Source organism: Giraffa tippelskirchi, chromosome X, assembly GCF_054371585.1.
Source record: "Giraffa tippelskirchi isolate mGirTip1 chromosome X, T2T-mGirTip1v1.2.pri, whole genome shotgun sequence".
Lineage (NCBI taxonomy): Eukaryota > Metazoa > Chordata > Mammalia > Artiodactyla > Giraffidae > Giraffa > Giraffa tippelskirchi.
In genome coordinates this window covers 33141559-33162370 of record NC_137289.1, presented here as the reverse complement: position 1 = coordinate 33162370, position 20812 = coordinate 33141559, and the positions used below count along the sequence as shown (strand labels likewise).

At 43.3% G+C, this 20812-nt stretch overlaps 1 protein-coding gene across 1 annotated transcript; it reads right to left on the bottom strand.

The window, feature by feature from the left end:
* Positions 1 to 352: 352 nt before the first annotated feature.
* Positions 353 to 20724, bottom strand: LOC145535509 (uncharacterized). Its single transcript, XM_081563957.1, has 4 exons — positions 20388 to 20724; positions 19719 to 20223; positions 4124 to 4169; positions 353 to 902 (listed from the first exon to the last, which is right to left on the bottom strand). The coding sequence occupies exons 1-4, from the start codon at positions 20491 to 20493 to the stop codon at positions 519 to 521; spliced, it is 1041 nt and encodes a 346-aa protein (XP_081420083.1). The 5' UTR covers positions 20494 to 20724; the 3' UTR covers positions 353 to 518.
* Positions 20725 to 20812: the final 88 nt, after the last annotated feature.

The window sequence follows — 20812 nt, the reverse complement described above, 5'->3', positions numbered from 1 at the left end:
AACACCCAGCTCCCTCTTCTCCATAAAGCCCTATGAGCTGCCCCTGTAGAAGTGGCCCTTGGGGTCCTTGCCTCTGACCTCATCACCATGAATGTGGCTCAGGCCTGCCTGGGAACACACTCTCCTCCCTTGGAGACTCACGCCACCCGTCTTGCACATCTCGGTGGTCCCAGTGGGGCAGAGAGGGGGGAGGATGGGTGTTGGAGATGAGGGTGGAAGAGAACGGATGCGTCTGTGTACACTCCTCCTGAGCACCTGGGAAACGTCGGAGATGTGCGTGGCCTACTGATGGTGACTGTGGCTCAGCAGTTTCCATCAGATGCACTAACCCATGTGACACACAGAACAAATATGCAGAGAATTCACAACTTTATTGAAAATACAGAAAACGTGCCCTAAAATAGTGGGACAATGTCTTGCCACTTGTATTTAACACACTGGCAGGCACTGGGGGAAGTGTGCTTGTTGGTGAGGTATCAGAACTTCAATCTAGCTCAAGGGCACTTTGGAAAAAGCTGTCACGGAGACCGTTCAAGAGGAACCAGGGCTCCAGAAAGGCCATCGGTGGTAGGGGACCAGGCCAGGCCACGTGAGCACAGACAGAGTGAATGAAGGGTAGAAGAACCCAGGGCAGAGGAGGCAGAAACAGAGGGGGACGAGCGGCATGGCAACAACCGCAGCTTTTTCGTCAGCTCCAGGGGAATCAGCATCAGGGGCATCGGCTCCAGGGGCATCAGCTCCAGAAGGACCCAGACCCAATTCGGCTCCTGAATGAGGATGGTGATGCAGGGTCCACCCCAGTTGCTGACCACAGGGTGGGCCGGGAGGAGAGGGGACACATCTCTGAACCTCAGTGCTCTCTGGCATTTCCTCCACTTGGCCCTTCTAGGCTTAAACCACACCTCCAATCAGAGGAAAAAAGGGGCTGCATTAGTACATGGAGCAGTTAATGTCAGACAGGAAAAAACGGAGCAGGGAACTCTCGGTGCCTTGAAGATGGGAAACTGCACCAGGAGAAGAAGCTATTTCCTTCTGGTTAAAAGTTTTTAGGACATTTACTTAAAGGCCCTGCCATCAGTCCCCCACCCCACCCCCAGCAAGTGAGCACCGACGATGTGCCTGGCTCTGGACTGGCTTATGGCCTCGTCTGTCCCCCCACCTATTACTATTCCTGCCCCTAACCCCACTCACTAGGCAGGTGCGCCTTCGTGATGGGGGAAGTTGAGCACAGGATAAAGTGGGTGCCTTTTAAAATCATACTGAGAGGAACGGGACCCATTTTGAATGACCCATCTTTGGTGCACAGTAAATAATCAATAGGCGCGGGCTGGATTTGTAAATAAAAGCTGTCCTCGGGGACCGATGCGATGGTCATAGAGACAGAGCTGGTGTTGCCAGGGAGGTTTGGTCGTGGGGGCCCAGGCACTCTGTGGCTCGTCTGCTGACACCAGTGGAGCTGAAGCCCTGGACACCGCCTTAGTACTAGACTGCAGATCAGAGAGGTTTAGACTGCTGCTGCTGCTGCTGCTGCTTAGTGGCTTCAGTCCTGTCCGACTCTGGGCGACCCCATGGACTGCAGCCTGCCAGCCTCCTCTGTCCATGGAACAAACTTCGCCCAAATTGACCGACATTCTTAAATCTTGGCCAGCCAAGAGATGGGGGCGGGGGGAGGAGGCAACCACTGTTGTCTTTCTCAGTTCTGCACTCTCCAGCCCGTCCCAACCTCCAAACCTGCCTGCGCTCAGGACCCAGTCAGCTCCCTCTGCTCTGGGTGTGGCTGCAAGGCCTTGGACCAGAGTCTCTGGTTCCCAGCATGGCCCTGCTCTCTAGGCACTGCCACTCAACCAGCAGGGCCCCATCGTCCCCTCATGCTTAAGGCAAGAGGGTGCAACCTGCATATTAGGAAGATAATCGACAACCACCCGGGTCAGGATTCACAAAATGGCTCCTTCTGAAATATGAGCCAACTCTTAACAACTGAAAGAAAAACCTGTGCTGTGGGTGCCACTGCTCCCTCAGCATCCCACTTATTGGAATTACATCATATTTAATAGTTTTGCATGTTTTCACACCGCAAATTTTACATGAAACCAAGGGCCTCCTGCTCTCTACCGCCTCATTTTTCCTCTCCCATCCTTAGTATCTGGGCTCTTCTGATGCATGAATATGTAGTCTTAAGGAGCCAGATTAATAGAGCTCCTTTTGAAGGGGGAGATAAGAGTGTACCAGGGATCAAATCTGCATAAAGATAAGCAAAATGCAAAACTGGCTAACTGAAGTTCTGGCGGCTACTACTTCCATATTCCCAGTACTGCTTTCATAGAGTAACTCTTGCTGTGTGTGAAAACAAGGGGAGATGTCTATTAAATATTTCTTTGGGAAATTCGTGCCATAGAATTTGGAAATAGGTGGGAACATTCTCTCTTTTCCCTTAGTTGTTTCCTGTGGGTCCTTTTCCCTTCAGAGCTCCACTAAGAGACCACTATGTAAACCCAGGAGAAGCATGTCACCAAAACTTCAGGTTTTCTTTCCCAGTGAGCTTGCTTTGCCTGCATGAAAGAGCAGAGGCCCGGGCCTCCCAAGCCCTGGCCAGACCTGACTGTGATCCTAGTCCCTGGTCTTAGGCTCCCAGCCTTGCTTTCCAGACCTCCCCACCCCAACCAGGTCTGCAGCCCGCATCCATCACCACCCTCACACAAGGGCTCTGCAGCAAAGTGAATAATAATACCTTCCTGATTTTTCTTCCTTCCTTCCTTAATTTTCTACTTTAAAAAAATATTCCCTTGATACAACTTACTCTGTTCTAAAAACAACTATTCAGTTTCTGTGCCTTGAGGTACCGAGTAGTCGTTACCATCTAAGTAAATGGGCAAGTACTTCGAATTAACACAAGGAAGCTACTGGCTTGGAGCCATGGACCATGGGCCATCAGAGAGAGATTCTTCAAAACCAATCCCTGAAAATAGTACGAAAAGGGCAGAAAAAAATCCTTAGCCATTAGAAATTGCTCAAAATAATATTCACTGATACATCTGGCAGTTTCATAATGTTGCATATATGCAGTATCTCCAATAAATATATTGATAGTGTCCAATTTTTTCAAACTCACCTTTCTAGGTCAGTGGAAATTTATTCAACTTATTTTAAGATATATTTTAGACAAATTCCTAAGGGTTGCACATCTTTCCTCCATCTCCATCATAATGCACAACCGACTATGTTAGCAAAGTTTTCAGACTGCACATCAAACAATTTCAGAAAATTAAAATTTACAGCTGAAACTCTACACTGCTCTGAGTGAGTGTGAGTATGTGTCTGCTCAGTTGTGTCTGCCTCTTTGCGACCCCAGAGAGCCTGCCAGGCTCCTCTGTCCATGGTATTTTCCAGGCAAGAATACTAAAGCAGGTTGCCATTTCCTTCTCCAGGAGGTCTTCCTAAAACAGGGATGGAACCCCCGTCTCTTGTGTCTCCTGCGTTGCTCTACCAAACACACAAAAACAACAGCAGGAGGATCGGGCACTTGGAATTGTAAATTATCCCCCTCCCCATCAGTCTCAGCTAAACTAAACGTACATTTGTTGCTCATATGTTGCGTCCTGAGGTGAATTATTCCCTTACCCAAATGCCTGAATACTTGAAAATTCACTCCTTGCAGAAAGAGCTGATGCCTGGCTTACGTATTTTAGATAATTTAGTATACTTGGACCCCCTTTGTGTGCTGAGTCACTCAGTCGTGTCCAACTCTTTGTGACCTCGTGGACTGTAGCCCACCAGGCTCCTCTGTCCATGGGGATTCTCCGGGCAAGAATACTGGAGTGAGTTGCCACTCAAGGGGTGGACCCCCTTATAACCCAGCTATTTGGTGCATTAATTTGAATAATTCCTAAGTCAGACTCAGTCCCAACATGAATCCACAGAGAATTGCCCCTAAAGGATATCAGTGTTAGAAGGAGTTTACTTTACTGAAGTTCCCAAAGCCCCAGAAGTTCCAATCTTACTTCCCAAACATAGTGAAGGCTACAAAAACAAACCAACGTGAGAATGTCCAGGACAAGGTATCCAGTTCCTGAAGTGGGTTTTAGAAGAGCTGTTACGCCAAAGTGCTTTTTCCCAGTTTATTCACCTGCATTCTATCTTCAGTCACTCCCATGCGTCTTGCAAGGTCCTGTCTGAGGGGGAATAATTACAAACATTCAGCATTTGACATTATGCATGAAATGAAATGTATGTTGTACATTTCTCACTATTTAAAATATTTATTCAGAGTAGCCAAGATAACAGCATAGGAAAACTCTGAGCTCACTTCCTCCCTTGGGCACACCAAAATTACAACTATATACAGAGAAGCTCTTGATGAGAATGACCTGAAAGGTGAGCAGACAAGATCTTCCACAACTACAGCTATAAAGAAGGAAACACGATAAGATGGACAGGAAGGGTGGAGAAGGGGTATAGTCAAGACTCACACCCACAGGTCGGAAACCCATATGTGCAGTGCTTAGTCGCTCACCGGTGTCCCACTCTTTGCGATGCCATGGACTGTAGCCCACCAGGCTCCTCTGCCATGGGGATTCTCCAGGCAAGAAAACTGGAGTGGATTGCCAAGCCCTCTTCCAGGGGATCTTCCCAACCCAGGAGTCGAACCCAGGTCTCCCGCATTGCAGGGGGACTCTTAACCATCTGAGCCACCAGGCAACCCATATACAGGAAGATAATTATAATTGAAGAGATTTACCACAAGAAGCAAGGGGTCTGAGCACACTAGATTTCCTAGCCTGGGGTCCTGAGCCGGGAAGATAAGCTCTCGGAACATTTGGCTTTGAAGGCCAGCAGGGCTTCCTTTCAGGAGACCCGGGGGCTGTGAGAAATTGAGACTCCACTCGGAAAGGATGAACCCAAAATCTCACATGCTCCAGGACCCAGGGCAGAAGCAGTGATTTGAAAGGAGCCTCGGTCAGACCTGCCTGTGGATCCGGAGAATCTCCTGAAGAGGCAGGAAACAACTACCGCTCACCCTGGGGACAAAGACGCTGGCAGCAGCCAGTTTAAGGTGCTCGTTGGACCGTGAGGACTCTGCTGCTGGCAAGGGCCATTTTGAAATCTTCCCTCTAGACTATTAGTACTGTGACCCAGCCCTCCCACCAGTCTATTGGCACTAATCCCGACACACCCCAAACCAAGCAGCTAGCCAGGCAGGGACACAGCCTCACTCACCAACAAGTCAGTTGCCATAGGACCTCCTGAGTCCCCAGTCACCCAAGAACCAGACTTGCCCGCCAGAGGTCCCAGGACCCAGCCCCAAACACCAGTGGGGCCAGCAGCCTCTGCACTAGGCAACGCCTGGTAACCAACAGACCTGGGGTCCACCCATGGTAGTCAGCCCACCACAACAGAAGGGCTCATGCAGCCCATACAGAAAGCACCCCTGGAGCATATAGCTCTCTCTGACGACCGGAGGAAGTGACACAGTATATTTAATGTGATCAAAGGAAAAAATCTACAACAAAGAATACTCTACCTGGAAAAGCTATCATTCAGAGTTCAAGAAGAGATAAAGACTTTTAGAGACAAGCAAAAGCAAAGTGTTCGACACCACAAAACATGCTTTAAAAGAAATGTTAAAGGAACTTCTCTAAGCAAAAAAGAAAAAGGCTATTAATACAAATAAGAAAAGAGTAAAAAGTAAAGTTATAAGCTTTTACACAGCAAAGGAAGCCATAAAGAAAACGAAAGTCCATAGGGTTTACGAAATAGTAGAAAATATTTGTGAATGATGCAATCGACATGAGCTTAACTTTCAAACACTTCATACAACTCAATAACAGCAACAAAAAACAACCCAATCAAAAAATGAGAAGACTAAATAGACATTTCTCCAAAGAAGACATGTATGTGTGTGTGTGCACACATGTGCTCTACTGTGTCCAACTCATTGTGAATGTGTGGGACTGGAGCCTGTCAGGCTTCTCTGTCCATGGAATTTCCAAGCCAAGAATCCATGGGGTCACAAAGAGTTGGACACAACTGCGCGCGCGTGTGCCCGCACACACACACACACACGCACACACACACACACGCGTCTTCTTTGGAGAAATCTCTCCTTTGGTCTTCTGCCCATTTTTTGATTGGGTTGGGTTTTTGTTGTTGTTTTTATTAAGTTGTATGAGCTATTTCTGTATTTTGGAAATTAAGCCCGCCCAGACATTTCTTCAAAGAAGACATATAGATGGCCATCAGGCACGTGAAAAGATTCTCAACACTGCTCATCCCACATCTGGGCATATATCTAGAAAAGAGAAAAACTCTAATTAGAAAAGATACACACACACCGATGTTCATAGTGGCACTGTTGACAACAGCTAAAACATGGAAGCACCCTAAGTGTTCATCAACAGATGAATGGATAAAGATGTGGTATGTATATGCAATGGAATATTACTCAGCCATAAAAAGAATGAAATTCTGCCTTTTGTAACCATGTGGATGGACCTGGATAGTATTAGGCTAAGTGAATTAATTCCAACAAAGACAAACACCGTAAGATATCACTTACATGCAGAATTCAAAAAAAACAGTACACATGAACTTTTTTACAAACAGAAACAGATTCACAGACGTAGAAAACATATTTCTGGTAACCGAGGAGGGGGAATGAATTGGGAGTATGAGATTAACAGATGCACACTACCATATATAAAATAGATAAACAACAAGGATTTACTGTATAGCACAGGGAAGGTTATTCACTATCTTATGATAAACTGTAAAGGAAAAGAATCTGAAAAAGAATACATATACACAACATGTATACGTAAGTATAACCAAAAACACTATCTATATAAACCTCATGGTAGCCACAAACCAAAAATCTATAATGGACACACATACAACAAAAGAGAAAGCAATCCAAACATAACACTAAAGAAAGCCGTCAAATCACAAAGGAAGAGCGCAAAGAAGAAGAAAAGAACAAAAAGAAAAGAATTAACAAAATGGCAGTAAATATATACTTACCAATAATTACTTTAAATATAAATGGAATAAACGCTTCAATTAAAAGACACAGAGTGGCTGACTGGACACAGAAACAAAACCCACGTACATGCTGCCTACAGGAGTCTCCCTTCAGATCTAAAGACTCAGACAAAAAGAGAGAGGATGGAAAAAGGTATTCATGCAAATGTCAATCAAAAGAAAGCTGGGGTAGCAACACTTGTATCAGATAAACTTGTCTTTCAAACAGAGACCATTACAAGAGACAAAGAAAGACTACATAATGAACATGCAATCAGCTCAAGAAGATGTAACAACTGTAAATATATAGGCAGCCAACATAAGAGCACCTAAAATACATACAGTACATACAAACAAACATAAAGGAGAAACTGACAGTAAGCATCACATTCAGGACTTTGCCACCCCACTTACATCAACGGACAGATCATCCAACAGAAAATCCATAAGGAAACACTGACCTCAAGTGACATATTAGACTTAATGGACTCATAGAGCATCCCATCCAAAAGCAGCAGAATACACGTTCACATTTTAGGAATGTCGACATTTTAGGAATCAGTGAACTAAGGTGGACTGGAATGGGTGAATTTAGCTTGGATGGCCATTATATATACTACTGTGGGCAGGAATCCCTTAGAAGAAATGGAGTGGCCATCATAGTCAACAAAGGAGTCCAAAATGAAGTACTTGGATGCAATCTCAAAACCGACAGAATGATCTCTGTTCATTTCCAAGGCAAACCATTCACCATCACAGTAATCCAAGTCTACGCCCCGACCAGTAACGCTGAAGAAGCTGAAGTTGAACGGTTCTATGAAGACCTATAAGACCTTCTAGAACTAACACCCCCCAAAAGATGTCCTTTTCATTATAGGGGACTGCAATGCAAGAGTAGAAAGTCAAGAGATATCTGGAGTAACAGGCAAATTTGGCCTTGGAGTACAGAATGAAGCAGGGCAAAGACTAATAGAGTTTTGCCAAGAGAACGCACTGGTCATAGCAAACACCCTCTTCCAACAACACAAGAGAAGACTCTACACATGGACATCACCAGATGGTCAACACCGAAATCAGATTGGTTATATTCTTTGCAGCCAAAGATGGAGAAGCTCTATACAGTCCGCAAAAACAAGACCAGGAGCGGACTGTGGCTCAGATCATGAACTCCTTATTGCCAAATTCAGACTTAAATTGAAGAAAGTAGGGAAAACTACTACACCATTCAGATATGACCTAAATTAAATCCCTTAGGATTATACAGTGGAAGTGACAAATAGATTGAAGGGATTAGGTCTGATAGACAGAGTACCTGATGAACTATGGACAGAGGTTCAATGACATTGTACAAGAGGCAAGGATCAAGATCATCCCCAAGGAAAAGAAATGCAAAAAGGCAAAATGGCTGTCTGAGGAGGCCTTAGAAACAGCTATGAAGAGAAGAGAAGCGAAAGGCAAAAGAGAAAAGGAAAGATATACCCATTTGAATGCAGAGTTCCAGAGAATAGCAAGGAGAGATAAGAAAGACATCCTCAGCAATGAATGCAAAGAAATAGAGGAAAACAGCAGAATGGGAAAGACTAGCGATCTCTTCAAGAAAATTAGAGCCCGGCGGCCTCTAGGTTGCGGCGGGGAGGGGCCGCGGCGGCGGGCGGAGCCCTCGGAGCCAGCCTCCAGGGCGCGGGTGTCCGCGCCGCCGCCTGGCCCGCCGCCTGGCCCGCCGCCCGGGTCGGGTGAGGTGGGGGCCGTGCACGGCTCTGGTCCCCCCCGGCCCGTCCCCCTCCGGACCGGGGCGCGCCGCCCGGTGGCTCTCCGTCCGCTCCTCGCTCCTCACGCAGCCCCTCCGCACGACCCCGAGCGGAGGCGCCGAGAGAAAGTGAGGAAGAGCAGGCTGCGGGAGGGCCTGGATTTGCTAGTGGAACTAGGTTTTTCCCGAAAGAGGTGACAGAATAACTGAGAAGAATCTGCTGGACTGTGGAGTCCAGTCCTGAGCTCAGTAGGGAAATAGCAAGCTCATCTATAACCAGATCTACAGCATATACTTTTTTTAAGAATCAACATTGAGCAATTTTCTGAAAGTAAACCATGAAAGCCCTCTTGGAGGCCGCACACCTGTCTGCGAACTTGAACCTGAGAAATGGACGTTTTTTCCATCAGGGTGATCTCCTTCTTCAGCTGAATCATCAGAAGTGGTGAGAAGAAGAGACCCCCTACCCAACCAAACTGCTTCAGACAAATTCAATCAGTCTATCAAGGAATGGAGCTGTGCAGCGTGGCCAGATCACCATCTGCCTGCACCACCACTGAGCTGTCTCTCTAGGACTGCCACCTACATGTAGGCTGCACCCAGTGCAGGGCATCTGGCTGAGGCAGGGGTTGGGAGTGAAATCCTGCTCCATTCACCAAGCCAAGTTTATTGGTGCCTGGCCAAATGATGTGGCTTCTTTTTCTGATTTGCAGCAGTGCACCCTGTACGGTCTAGTGGCATGTCTGACCATCCCCATCCCATACCCCAGTCCTATCTGAGATTCTCTTCCTTACCTCAGATGGATTCAAGATTTTCATGAACAAATTAGGTGTCTTGCAAAAGATGAAACGTTTGACCCCAATTGAAATTAATTTCATAGGTGAAGCTCAAAATATTACCATATGTAGGAATTATGTATATATTTATACATGTATGCATATACAGTTAAGTAGATACCATTGTCTATGTATCAGAAGTTAGCACAGTTTAAATGGGTAAATGTTTAAAATAAAACTATTTGGGGTATTTGAAAAAAAAAAAAAGAAAGAAAATTAGAGATACCAAGGGAACATTTCATGCAAAGATGGGCTCGATAAAGGACAGAAATGGTATGGACCTAACAGAAGCAGAAGATATTAAGAAGAGGTGGCAAGACTACACAGAAGAGCTATACAAAAAAGTTCTTCATGACCCAGATAACCACGATGGTGTGGATCACTCACCTACAGCCAGACATCCCGGAATTCGAAGTCAAATGGGCCTTAGGAAGCATCACTACAAACAAAGCTAGGGGAGGTGATGGAATTCCAGTTGAGCTATTTCAAATCTTAACAGATGATGCTGTGAAAGTGCTGCACTCAATATGCCAGTAAATTTGGAAAACTCAGCAGTGGCCACAGGACTGGAAAAGGTCAGTTTTTATTCCAATCCCAACGAAAGGGAATGACAAAGAATGCTCAAACTACCACACAATTGCACTCCCCTCTCACGCTAGGAAAGTAATACTCATAATTCTCCAAGCCAGGCTTCAACAGTACGTCAACAATGAACTTCCAGATGTTCAAGCTGGATTCAGAAAAGGCAGAGGAACCAGAGATCAAATAGCGAACATCCGTTGTATCATCGAAAAAGCAAGAGAGGTCCAGAAAAACATCTATTTCTGCTTTAATGACTATGCCAAAGCCTTTGACTGTGTGGACCACAGCAACTCTGGAAAATTCTTAAAAAGATGGGAATACCAGACCACCTGACCTGCTTCCTGAGAAATCTGTATGCACGTCAGGAAGCAACAGTTAGAACTGGACATGGAACAACAGACTGGTTCCAAATCGGGAAAGGAGTAAGTCAAGGCTGTTTACTGTCACCCTGCTTATTTAACTTATATGCAGAGTACATCATGAGAAACGCTGGGCTGGAGGAAGCACACGCTGGAATCAAGATTGCCGGGAGAAATATCAATAACCTCAGATATGCAGATGACACCACCTTTATGGCAGAAAGTGAAGAAGAAATAAAGAGCCTCCTGATGAAAGTGAAAGAGTAGAGTGAAAAAGTTGGCTTAAAGCTCAGCGTTCAGAAAACTGAGTTCATGGCATCTGGTCCCATCACTTCATGGCAAATAGATGGGGAAACAGTGGAAACGGTGGCAGACTTTATTTTTGGGGGCTCCAAAATCACTGCAGATGGTGACTGCAGCCATGAAATTAAAAGATGCTTGCTCCTTGGAAGAAAACTTATGACCAACCTAGACAGCATATTAAAAAGCAGAGACATTACTTTGCCAACAAAGGTCCGTCTAGTCAAAGCTATGGTTTTTCCAGTAGTCACGTATGGATGTGAGAGTTGGACTATAAAGAAAGCTGAGCGCTGAAGAATTGATGCTTTTGAACTGTGGTGCTGGAGAAGACTCTTGAGAGTCCCTTGGACTGCAAGGAGATCCAACCAGTCCATCCTAAAGGAAATCGGTCCTGAATGTTCATTGGAAGGACTGATGCTGAAGCTGAAACTCCAATACTTTGGCCACCTGATGGGAAGAACTGACTCATTGGAAAAGACCCTGTTGCTGGGAAAGATTGAAGGCAGGAGGAGAAGGGGATGAAAGAGGATGAAATGGGTGGATGGCATCGCTGACTCATTGGACATAAGTTTGAGTAAACTCCGGGCTTTGGCGCTGGACAGGGAGGCCTGGCATACTGCAGTCCACGGGATCACAAAGAGTCAGACACGACTGAGCAATTGAACTGAACTGAACTGAACGCGTTCTCAAGTGTACATGGAACATTCTCCACAAAACAAGTCTCAATAAATTTACGAAAATTTAAATGGTATCAAACATCTTTTCCAACTACAGTGCTGTGAGACTAGAAATCAACTACAAGGAAAAAAACTTCAAAAAAAACACAAACACATGGAGGCTAAACAAAATGCTACCGAACAATGAATAAGTCATAGAAGAAATCAAAGATGAAATAAAGAAAAAATCCAGCAACAAATGAAAATGAAAACACAATAATCCAAAGTCTATGGGATACACTAAAAGCAGTTTTCAGAGGGAGGTTTGTAGTAATTCAAGCTTACTTCAGGAAATAAGAAAAATCTCACATAAGCAACCTAACCGCACACCTAAAGGAACTAGAAAAAGGAGAACCAGCAAAACCCAAAGTTAGTACAAGGGAGAAATCATAAAGATCAGAGAAGAAATAAATGAAATAGATTTTAAAATATATAAAATAGCAATGCAAATAAGAGTTGATTCTTTGAAAAGGTAAATAAAATTAATAAATGTTTAGCCAGACTCATCAAGAAAAAAGAGGGTCCAAATCGATAAAATCAGAAATGAAAAAGAAGTTACAATCAACACCACAGAAATACAAAAGATCATAAGAGACTACTATGATCAATTATTTAGACATCAATAAAATGGATAACCTAGAAGAAATTAACAAATTCCTAGACATGTACAGTCTCCCAAGGCTGAAGCAAGAAGAAATAGAAAATTTGAACAGATCAATTACTAGTAATGAAACTGAATTGGAAAATTAAAAAGGATGTATTTATTTTACAGCAGCAGGGATATAGCCAATATCTTATAATAACTTCAAATGAAGGATAATCTATAAACATTTTCAGTCAGTATGTTGCACATCTGAAACTCATAGAATATTTGAAATCAACTACACCTCAATGAAACAGACATCAGTAATCACGAGAGCAATGCAAACCCAAACTACAATGAGATGTCACCTCACACAGGTCAGAATGGCTCTCAAGAAGAAGACTCCAAATACCACATGTTGGAGAGCACGCGGGGAAAGAGAGCGCTTGCGCACTGTTGGCGGGAGTGTAAACCGGTGCAGCCACCGCGGGGAACAGTATGAGGTTCCTCACAAAATTAAAACCAGAACCACCGCATGACCCAGAAATTTCAATCCTGCGCATATATCTGGAAACAAAACAAAACACTACCTCAGAAAGCTACACGCACCCGTGTTCATGCAGCATTATTCACAACAGCCAAGATATGGAGGAAACGTAAGTGTCCATCATCATGCTGCTGCTGCTGCTGCTAAGTCGCTTCAGTCGTGTCTGACTCTGTGCGACCCCATAGACGGCAGCCCACCAGGCTCCGCCATCCCTGGGAGTCTCCAGGCAAGAACACTGGAGTGGGTTGCCATTTCCTTCTCCAGTGCATGAAAGGGAAAAGTGAAAGTGAAGTCGCTCAGTCGTGTCCGACTCTTAGCGACCCCACAGCCGGCGGCAGCCCGCCAGGCTCCTCCATCCATGGGATTTTCCAGGCAACAGTACTGGAGTGGGCTGCCATTGCCTTCGAAACGGATTAAGAAGATAAGGTATAGACATACAATAGAATACTACTCAACGTGACAAAGAATGAAATTTTGCCATCTGCAACAACATAGATGGACTGGGAGGGTATTATGCTTAATGAAATAAATAAGTAGGACAGAGAAAGGCAAATAGTGTATGATATCACTTATATGTGAAATCTAAAAATGAAAACAGACTATTGAATATAACAAAAAAGAAACAAGTCTCATAGAATAAACTAGTGGTTACCAGTGAGGAGAGACAGGAGAGAGGGACAAGTTAGGGGTAGTGGATTAATAAGTACAAACTGCCATCTATAAAATAAATAAGCTACAAGGATATATGGCACAATCCAGGGAATATAGCCAATATTTCATAAGAACTATAGTGGAGTACAACCTTTAAAAATTGTGACCTCGCCTTCTCCCACGGAGTCCAGGAGTCTGTTCTTTATGTCTGTGTCTCTTTTGCTGTGTCAGAGAAATCGTGACATCTTTAATCTACCACAGATCCCAATATTCGATGTGTATAATCCTAATCATTGTAACATGTTTTTTTTTAAAGCAGAAAAAATTGGAAATAACCTGAACATCCATCACTGGAATTAAATAAGTTTAAATTATCTTAGTAAGTTAGTTTAAATTTATAAAATTAAATACTATGCACCCATTAAAAACAATGGGGATATTTTTAATAAAATATTATAAAAATATTACCATGAGATATTTTGAGTAAAAAAAGCACAGGTTAGTATGTGTGTAGTATGGTACCATCTGTGTGAAAGGAGGAAAATAAAATGCATTTGTATTTACTTGTATTTGCACGAAACAGCTATGGAATATGCATTCTTGTTGGGGGTGATATCACCACTGAAGGGGTAAAAATTGGTTCTTGTGTGGGAGGAATCTGAATATTTTTATGTAAGGAGCACAGTTATATGTAGAGTACAAAAACAGATACACAGTATACCTGTGTATTCAAATTAAAGGAGGAGCCAATAATCAGGAAGAAATGTCTTCAAAGCCTCCTCAGGAGAGTGACGATGCAAAAAGGTTTGCGGAAAAAAAAGGATGAGAGACATCCTTTTCTAGAAGGATGTAAAGAAATGAGTCCAGATGGCTGTCTGAGAGAGCAGAAATGAGTTACTGGGAAAAGGAAGGGACAAGAGAATAAGGATGTTCAGTGTGTTCTCGTTCATATTTTTAGTGTTGGAATCATGCGACAATAGCATCTATCTAACTTTAAAAAACTGTTGTGTGAAAATTGTATAAATCTTAATTATGCTGAATTGGGTAAAAAAAAGATACAAGCTTTTGGTTATAAGAAGAATAAGTACTAGTGATGTAGTATACACATGATGACTATAGTTAATACTCCCCTATGATGTATATGAAAATTAAGAGAATAAATCCTAAGAGTTCTCATTACAAGGAAGAAAATACTTTTTGATATCTATGTGAGATGATGAATGTTCACTACATTTATTGTGAACATGTAATCATTTCATGATGTATATAAGTGAAAGCATTATGCTGTGTACCTTAAACCTGTACAGTGATATATGTCAATTTTATCCTAATATATCTGGAAGAAAAAAATTGAAAAAATAAAATAAAATAAAATAAACAGTAACTCTTTCATGAAATTGTAAGAGATATTAAATTACAAGATATAACATATAGTATAATGGTGCTAGATTCATATGACAACTATGTAATATAAATTATATCTGATTACAATGATCATAATCTGGTTACAATCATTGATTATATCTGGCTTTGTTATCAATGTTATTTTCACATGCTATGTGAGTACCATATTTCTGAGAGTTTCTCTAAATTATCTCTTTTGCCTTTCCATTAATATCCAGTACAATATTATCACCTAAATCTTAAATAATTCTCAAATATGTCCTCTCCTCCATATCAGAGTTGCTGCTGCCTTTGTGTAGGCTATAATCTTCCAATGGTATTATAAAAATAAGCTCCTAATTCTATTTTGCAATTATCTAAACTTGATATAGAGTTTTATGTCTTCATATCTTTGCCCTAGAAGCATCTTTAGACAACATCATCAACTCTGTTGTATGGTTATATATTGATTCTGCCCAATATGTAGCAGTAAATATAAAAACAGAAATGATAGTTTAACTGGCTTGTATATAAAACTGTTCATTTTTTTAATGCAGAAATTTTCTTCACAAAGATAAATATATTATTGTGATATTCTGATACTATTGTTTTTATTAAAAAACACAATTCTAAATAAATACTTTGAAATCAAAAAAAATTGTGAATCACTATGTTGTACGCCTAAAACTTACATAATATTGTATATCAACTATTCTTCAATTTTTTAAAAAAGGTAACTTTCAAGTCTCCACCAAAAGTCTATTAGAACTAATAAATGAATTCAGTAAAGTTTCAGGATTCAAGATTAATATATAGAAATGTGTTGCTTTTCTATACACTTAATAATAAGCTATCAGAGAAAGCAAGAAAACAATCCCATTTAAAATAGCATTAAAAAGAATAAAATACCGAAGAATAATCGTAACCAAGGAGGTTTGGTTTCACCAAAGGAAGCGCAATACACTTTCACCAAGTGAAAGACCTATACTCTGAAAACCATCAAACCCTGCTGAAGGCATTTAAAAATTATACCAAGAAATGCAAAGATAATCTATGTTCTTGGACTGGAAGAACTAATATCGCTAAAATGTCCATAAAACCCAAAGCAATCTACAGATTTAATGCAATTCCTATCAAAATACATGGCAGGGAAGGAAATCAAAAAAAAGAGGGGCTGTGTATATGTATAGCTCACTCATTTTGCTATACTGCAGAAACTAATACAACATTGTAAAGCAACTATACTCCAATGAAAATTAACTAAAAAACAAAAAGAACCTACAAAAAAGTGGAATATATGACATTGTTCACCCTACAATAAATTCACCCAAAAAAGAAATAACCCTGAAATTTATATGAAACCCTCAAAAGACCCCCAAATGGCCAAAGTAATCTTGAGAAAAAAGAACAAAGCTAGAGGTCTCACACTCCCTGGCTTCAGACTATACCACAAAGCTATAGTCATCAATGCACTTCCCTGGCAGTCCAGTGGTTAAGACACCTGACACCGCCCTTTCACTACAGGGGGCTTGGGTTCCATCCCTGGACAGAGAAGATTCTGAATGCCATGGGGTGCGGCCAAAAAAAACCCCAAAAAACACCTCAGTACGGTACTGGCATTAAAAAAACACATACACTAGAACAGACTAGAGAGTCCAGAAATAAACCCAAGTGCTGCTGCTACTGCTGCTAAGTCGCTTCAGTCGTACTTATCGTCAATTACTCTATGACAAAGCAGGGAAGAACATACAATAAGGAAAAGAGTCACTTTAATAAGTGGTGCTAAGAATACTGGACAGCTGCGTGTAAAAGAAATTAGAACATTTTCTCACAGAACATTAAAAAATAAACTCAAAATGGATTAATGACCTAAAGGTAAGACCAGATACTATAAAACTCCTAGAGGAAAACATAGGCAGAACACTCTTTGACATAAATCACAGCGATAATTTTTGGGATCTGTCTCCTAAGGCAAAAGAAATAAAAGCAAAAACAAACAAATGAGACCTAATTAAACTTAAAAGCTTCTGCATAGCAAAGGAAACCATATACAAAGCAAAAGGACAACCTACTGGACGGGAGAAAATTTTTGCAAAGGATATTACTGACAAGGGGTTAATATCCAATATTTATAAAAACAGGTCGGGCTTCCCTCATAGCTCAGTTGGTAAAGAATCCACCTGCAATGCAGGAGACCCTGGTTCTATTCCTGGGTCGGGAAGATCTGCTGGAAAAGGGATAAGCTACCCACTTCAGTATTCTTAGGCTTCCCTTGTGTGGCTCAGCTGGTAAAGAATCCGCCTGCAATGCAGAAGACCTGGATTCGAGCCCTGGATTGGGAAGATCCCCTGGAGGAGGCAAAGGCTACCCACTCCAGTATTCTGGCCTGGAGAATTCCATGGACTGTAGAGTCCATGGGGTCACAGAGTCGGACACAACTGGGTGACTTTCACGCCACTTCATACAACTCAGTATCAAAAAACAAAGAACCTAATGCAAAAATGGGCAAAGACCTGAATAGACATTTTGCCAAAGAAGATACACAGATGGCCAACGGACATATGAAAAAAAAATGCTCAACACTGTTAATCGTCAGAGAAACGCAAATCAAAACCACAATGAGATCACCTCATACCTGTCAAATGGCTATCATCAAAAGGATAACAAATGTTGGCAAGGATGTGGAGAAAAGGGAATCCTACACTGTGGGAATGTAAACTGGTGCAGCCACTATGGAAAACAGTATGGAGGTTTCTCAGGAAAACTCAAATTAGAACTACCATACGATCCAGCGATTCCACTCTTGGGTAAATATCAAAGAAAACGAAAACAGTAATTCAAAATGATATCTGCACCTCAATGTTCATAGCAGCATTATTTACAATAGCCAAAAGATGAAAGCAACCTAAGTGCCCAGTAACAGATAAATGGATAAAGAAGATGTGATATATATATATATATATATATATATATATATATATATATATATACAATGGAATACTTCTCAGTCATAAAAATGAATGAAATTCTGCTATTTGTAACAATGTGGATGGACCTAGAGAGTACTATATTTAGTGAAATAAATCAGAGGCAGAAAGACAAACACTGTATGATTTCACTTGCATGTGGAATCTAATATGTGAAACAAATGAAAAAACGTAGCTAAACAGAGACAAAATTATAGATACAGAGAAAAAAAAAGGTGGTTGTCTGAAAGGAGGGGTGGGGGGAGGAGAGAAATAGGGGAAGGGGATTAAGAGGTAAAAACTTCCAGTTACAAAATCAATAACTGTTATGAAATGTACAGTGTGGGGAATATAGTCAATAATTATATAATATCTTTTATGGTGACAGACTTATGGTGATCATTTTTAAATGTATAGAAATAATGGTACACCCATGGCGGATTCATGCCAATGTATGGCAAAACCAATACAATATTGTAAAGTAAAAAAATAGATAAATAAATAAATTTAGAAATAATGAATCACTATGTTGTATAACAGGAACTAACATATTGTTGTAGGTCAGTTACACTTCAAAAGTAATCAAACTGAAAAAAAGAGAGATTAGATTGGCGGTTACCAGAGGGAGTCAGGTGGGGGAACAGGGTGAAGGCAGTCAAAAGGTATAAATGAGATATAGGCAGTTCTGGACACCCAAATCAAGGGGCATCTTGAGTTTGACACTTGAGAAAGGGAGAAATTGGGCTGATTCTTAGAATCAGCAAAAGCCAATCACACAGCAAAAGCCAACTGAACTTGGAGTAATCAAACTGAACAGAAAATACTGAGCCAAAGTTGATGCTATTTACCATCCTTTCTCATTAACTCATCTCCTACCACCATGGAGGTTTCCATGAAACGGTTTGCCTACAGCCTCTCCAATCAGTCCTCCTCTGTCTCTTGCAAGCTTCTGTCACTCTTTCAATATTCCCTAGCTCATTGAGTATTCCACCAGCCATTCAGTTGGGCAAATCAGAAATTCAGATATTTTTCTTAATCATTTCCTTTTACTCCTATGTCCAAATTACCATGAATTGCTATCAATTTTACCTGCTAAATACCTCTTTAATCTGTTCACTTCTATCCATTACCACACCATCACCTCTGGCCTTGCCTACTGAACAGCATCCTAGGATCAAATTTCAGCCACATTCCAGCTGTGTGGATCTTGGGCAAGTCTTTTCACATCTCGGGCAAGTCTCTTCCCGTCTCTGGGCTTCAGTTTTTTTAACAGATTAAGCGGGGATAAAAAACAATAGCTGCCACATTTACATAGGGGTGTGAAGATTCAATGACAATCTGTAGAAAACCCTTTAGGGCAAATGCTTAACACAATAAGTGCAATGAAAAAGATAGCTTTTAAAATCTTATCTGCATTCACAGATACTCAGCAATCCATTCATTCTCCACTCTGTGGCTTGCTTTAGGGACAATTCTACCTCAGGCACAAAATTTAAGGGTAACAAAAAATTCAGGAGTTAAGACAAAGGATGTTCTAACGTAGTATTTGGGCTTCCCTGGGGCTCAGCAGGTAAAGCTTCCTCTTGCAATGCCGGAGACCTGGGTTCGATCCCTGGGTTGGGAAGATCCCCTCGAGAAGCAAACTGCTATCCACTCCAGTATTCTGGCCCGGAGAATTCCATGGACTATACAGTCCGTGGGGTCTCAAAGAGTCTGACACGACTGAGAGACTTTCATTTTCACATTCAATGTAGTATTTACATTAACGCAAATATAATCCATGAATAACTGATGACCAATATTTTAAATCAAAGTAGAATCCAACCGCGCACATGCTCCACCATACCTCCACCGACTCATTTGTTAACTATGGGCCGACAGTTTCCCGACATGACTTATTCAAACTCCCCACCTTAATACTGACTCGATTCCCACCGGGCAGAGCCCTCGCCCCAGGCCCTGGGGTTTTCAACTCCAGAGCTGAGGACAGGGACCCGCTCGCCTCAGCCCGCGCCCCCGGAGCCGCCCGCTTACCGCATGGCCACGCTGAGATACGGAGTGTGGTGGAAAATTCTCTCCAGCTCCTGCAGCTGCTCCAGCGTGAAGGTGGGCCGGGAGACTCGGTGGCGCCTGCCTGCCCCCCTCCGAAACTCGATGGCGGCTCCCCGGCGCTGCTCCTCCCCGCCCTTCTCTCCGCCCTCGCCGCCGCCAGCGCCCGCCTCAGCCTCTAGCTTAGCCTTGGCGTAGCGGCTTTCCCCTTCTGGGGGGCCCGCACCTCCCGCGCCCACATTGCCGCCTTCCTTTTCTTCTCCTTCTTCGTATCCCGCCTCTTTCCCCTCCGCGGCTGCTCCCTGCTCAGGTTCGGACTGAGCCTTCGCCTCCTCTCCGCCTTTTCCAGGAAGCGAGATGTGCTCAGGTTCGGACTGAGCCTTCGCCTCCTCTCCGCCTTTTCCAGGAAGCGAGCTCTGCTCAGGTTCGGAGTGAGCCTTCGTCTCCTCTCCCCCTTCTCCAGGAAGCGAGATCTTCGCGGGCTCAGCCTCTGCAAGAGAAGAAACCCGAAGCCAAAGGTCAGGCCGTCGAGCGAGCCCGCTGAGGAAGAGGAGGGAACCCGCCGCGTCTGAGGAGGAATCCTCCTGCTCGCCCCTCCCTAGGGAAATTCGTTTCCCGGTATCCTCTGAACCGAGTGCCCAGCCTGCCACTGACCGTGCACTTCTTCCCGATTCTCCTTGACCCCCAGCCTGAGGAAGCCCGCAACGACCGCGTCGGTGTCGCTATGGGCATTGTGGCCACGCTGCGGCTGAGGCTTCATGTTCCGACCGCTGTCCAGGAGGCTGTGCCTTCAGCGGAGGCTGTCCTGGGTCTCCCGAGATCCCGGCTCTAGACTCAGGGCTAGAAGCGGCGGCCCGCGATTCGGCACCGTTAGGGCTACACTGGCGTCGGGTCAGGACTAGAGTCCGGATAGACGCCCTCCGGGGGTTTATCGTCGGCTGCTGGGGGTTGGGTCGGCTGAAGTGCGCATGCGGCAGGAGCTTGGTGGTCCTGGCGGCAGGGGGAGGGAGGGAGGAGGAGGTATGGGGGGCAATTCTAGGTGCGCACCACAGGGGGCGCTGGTAGGGAGCATGAGTGAG

Excerpts from the sequence above, each read along its gene's own strand:
- LOC145535509 (XM_081563957.1), bottom strand. The coding sequence starts at position 20,493 with ATGAAGCCTCAGCCGCAGCGTGGCCACAATGCCCATAGCGACACCGAC. Across the intron at positions 4,170-19,718 it reads TATCTCAGCGTGGCCATGCG|ACAGGACCTTGCAAGACGCA; the intron begins GTAAGCGGGCGG and ends ATTCCCCCTCAG. Across the intron at positions 903-4,123 it reads TGACTGAAGATAGAATGCAG|GTGTGGTTTAAGCCTAGAAG; the intron begins GTGAATAAACTG and ends CTCTGATTGGAG.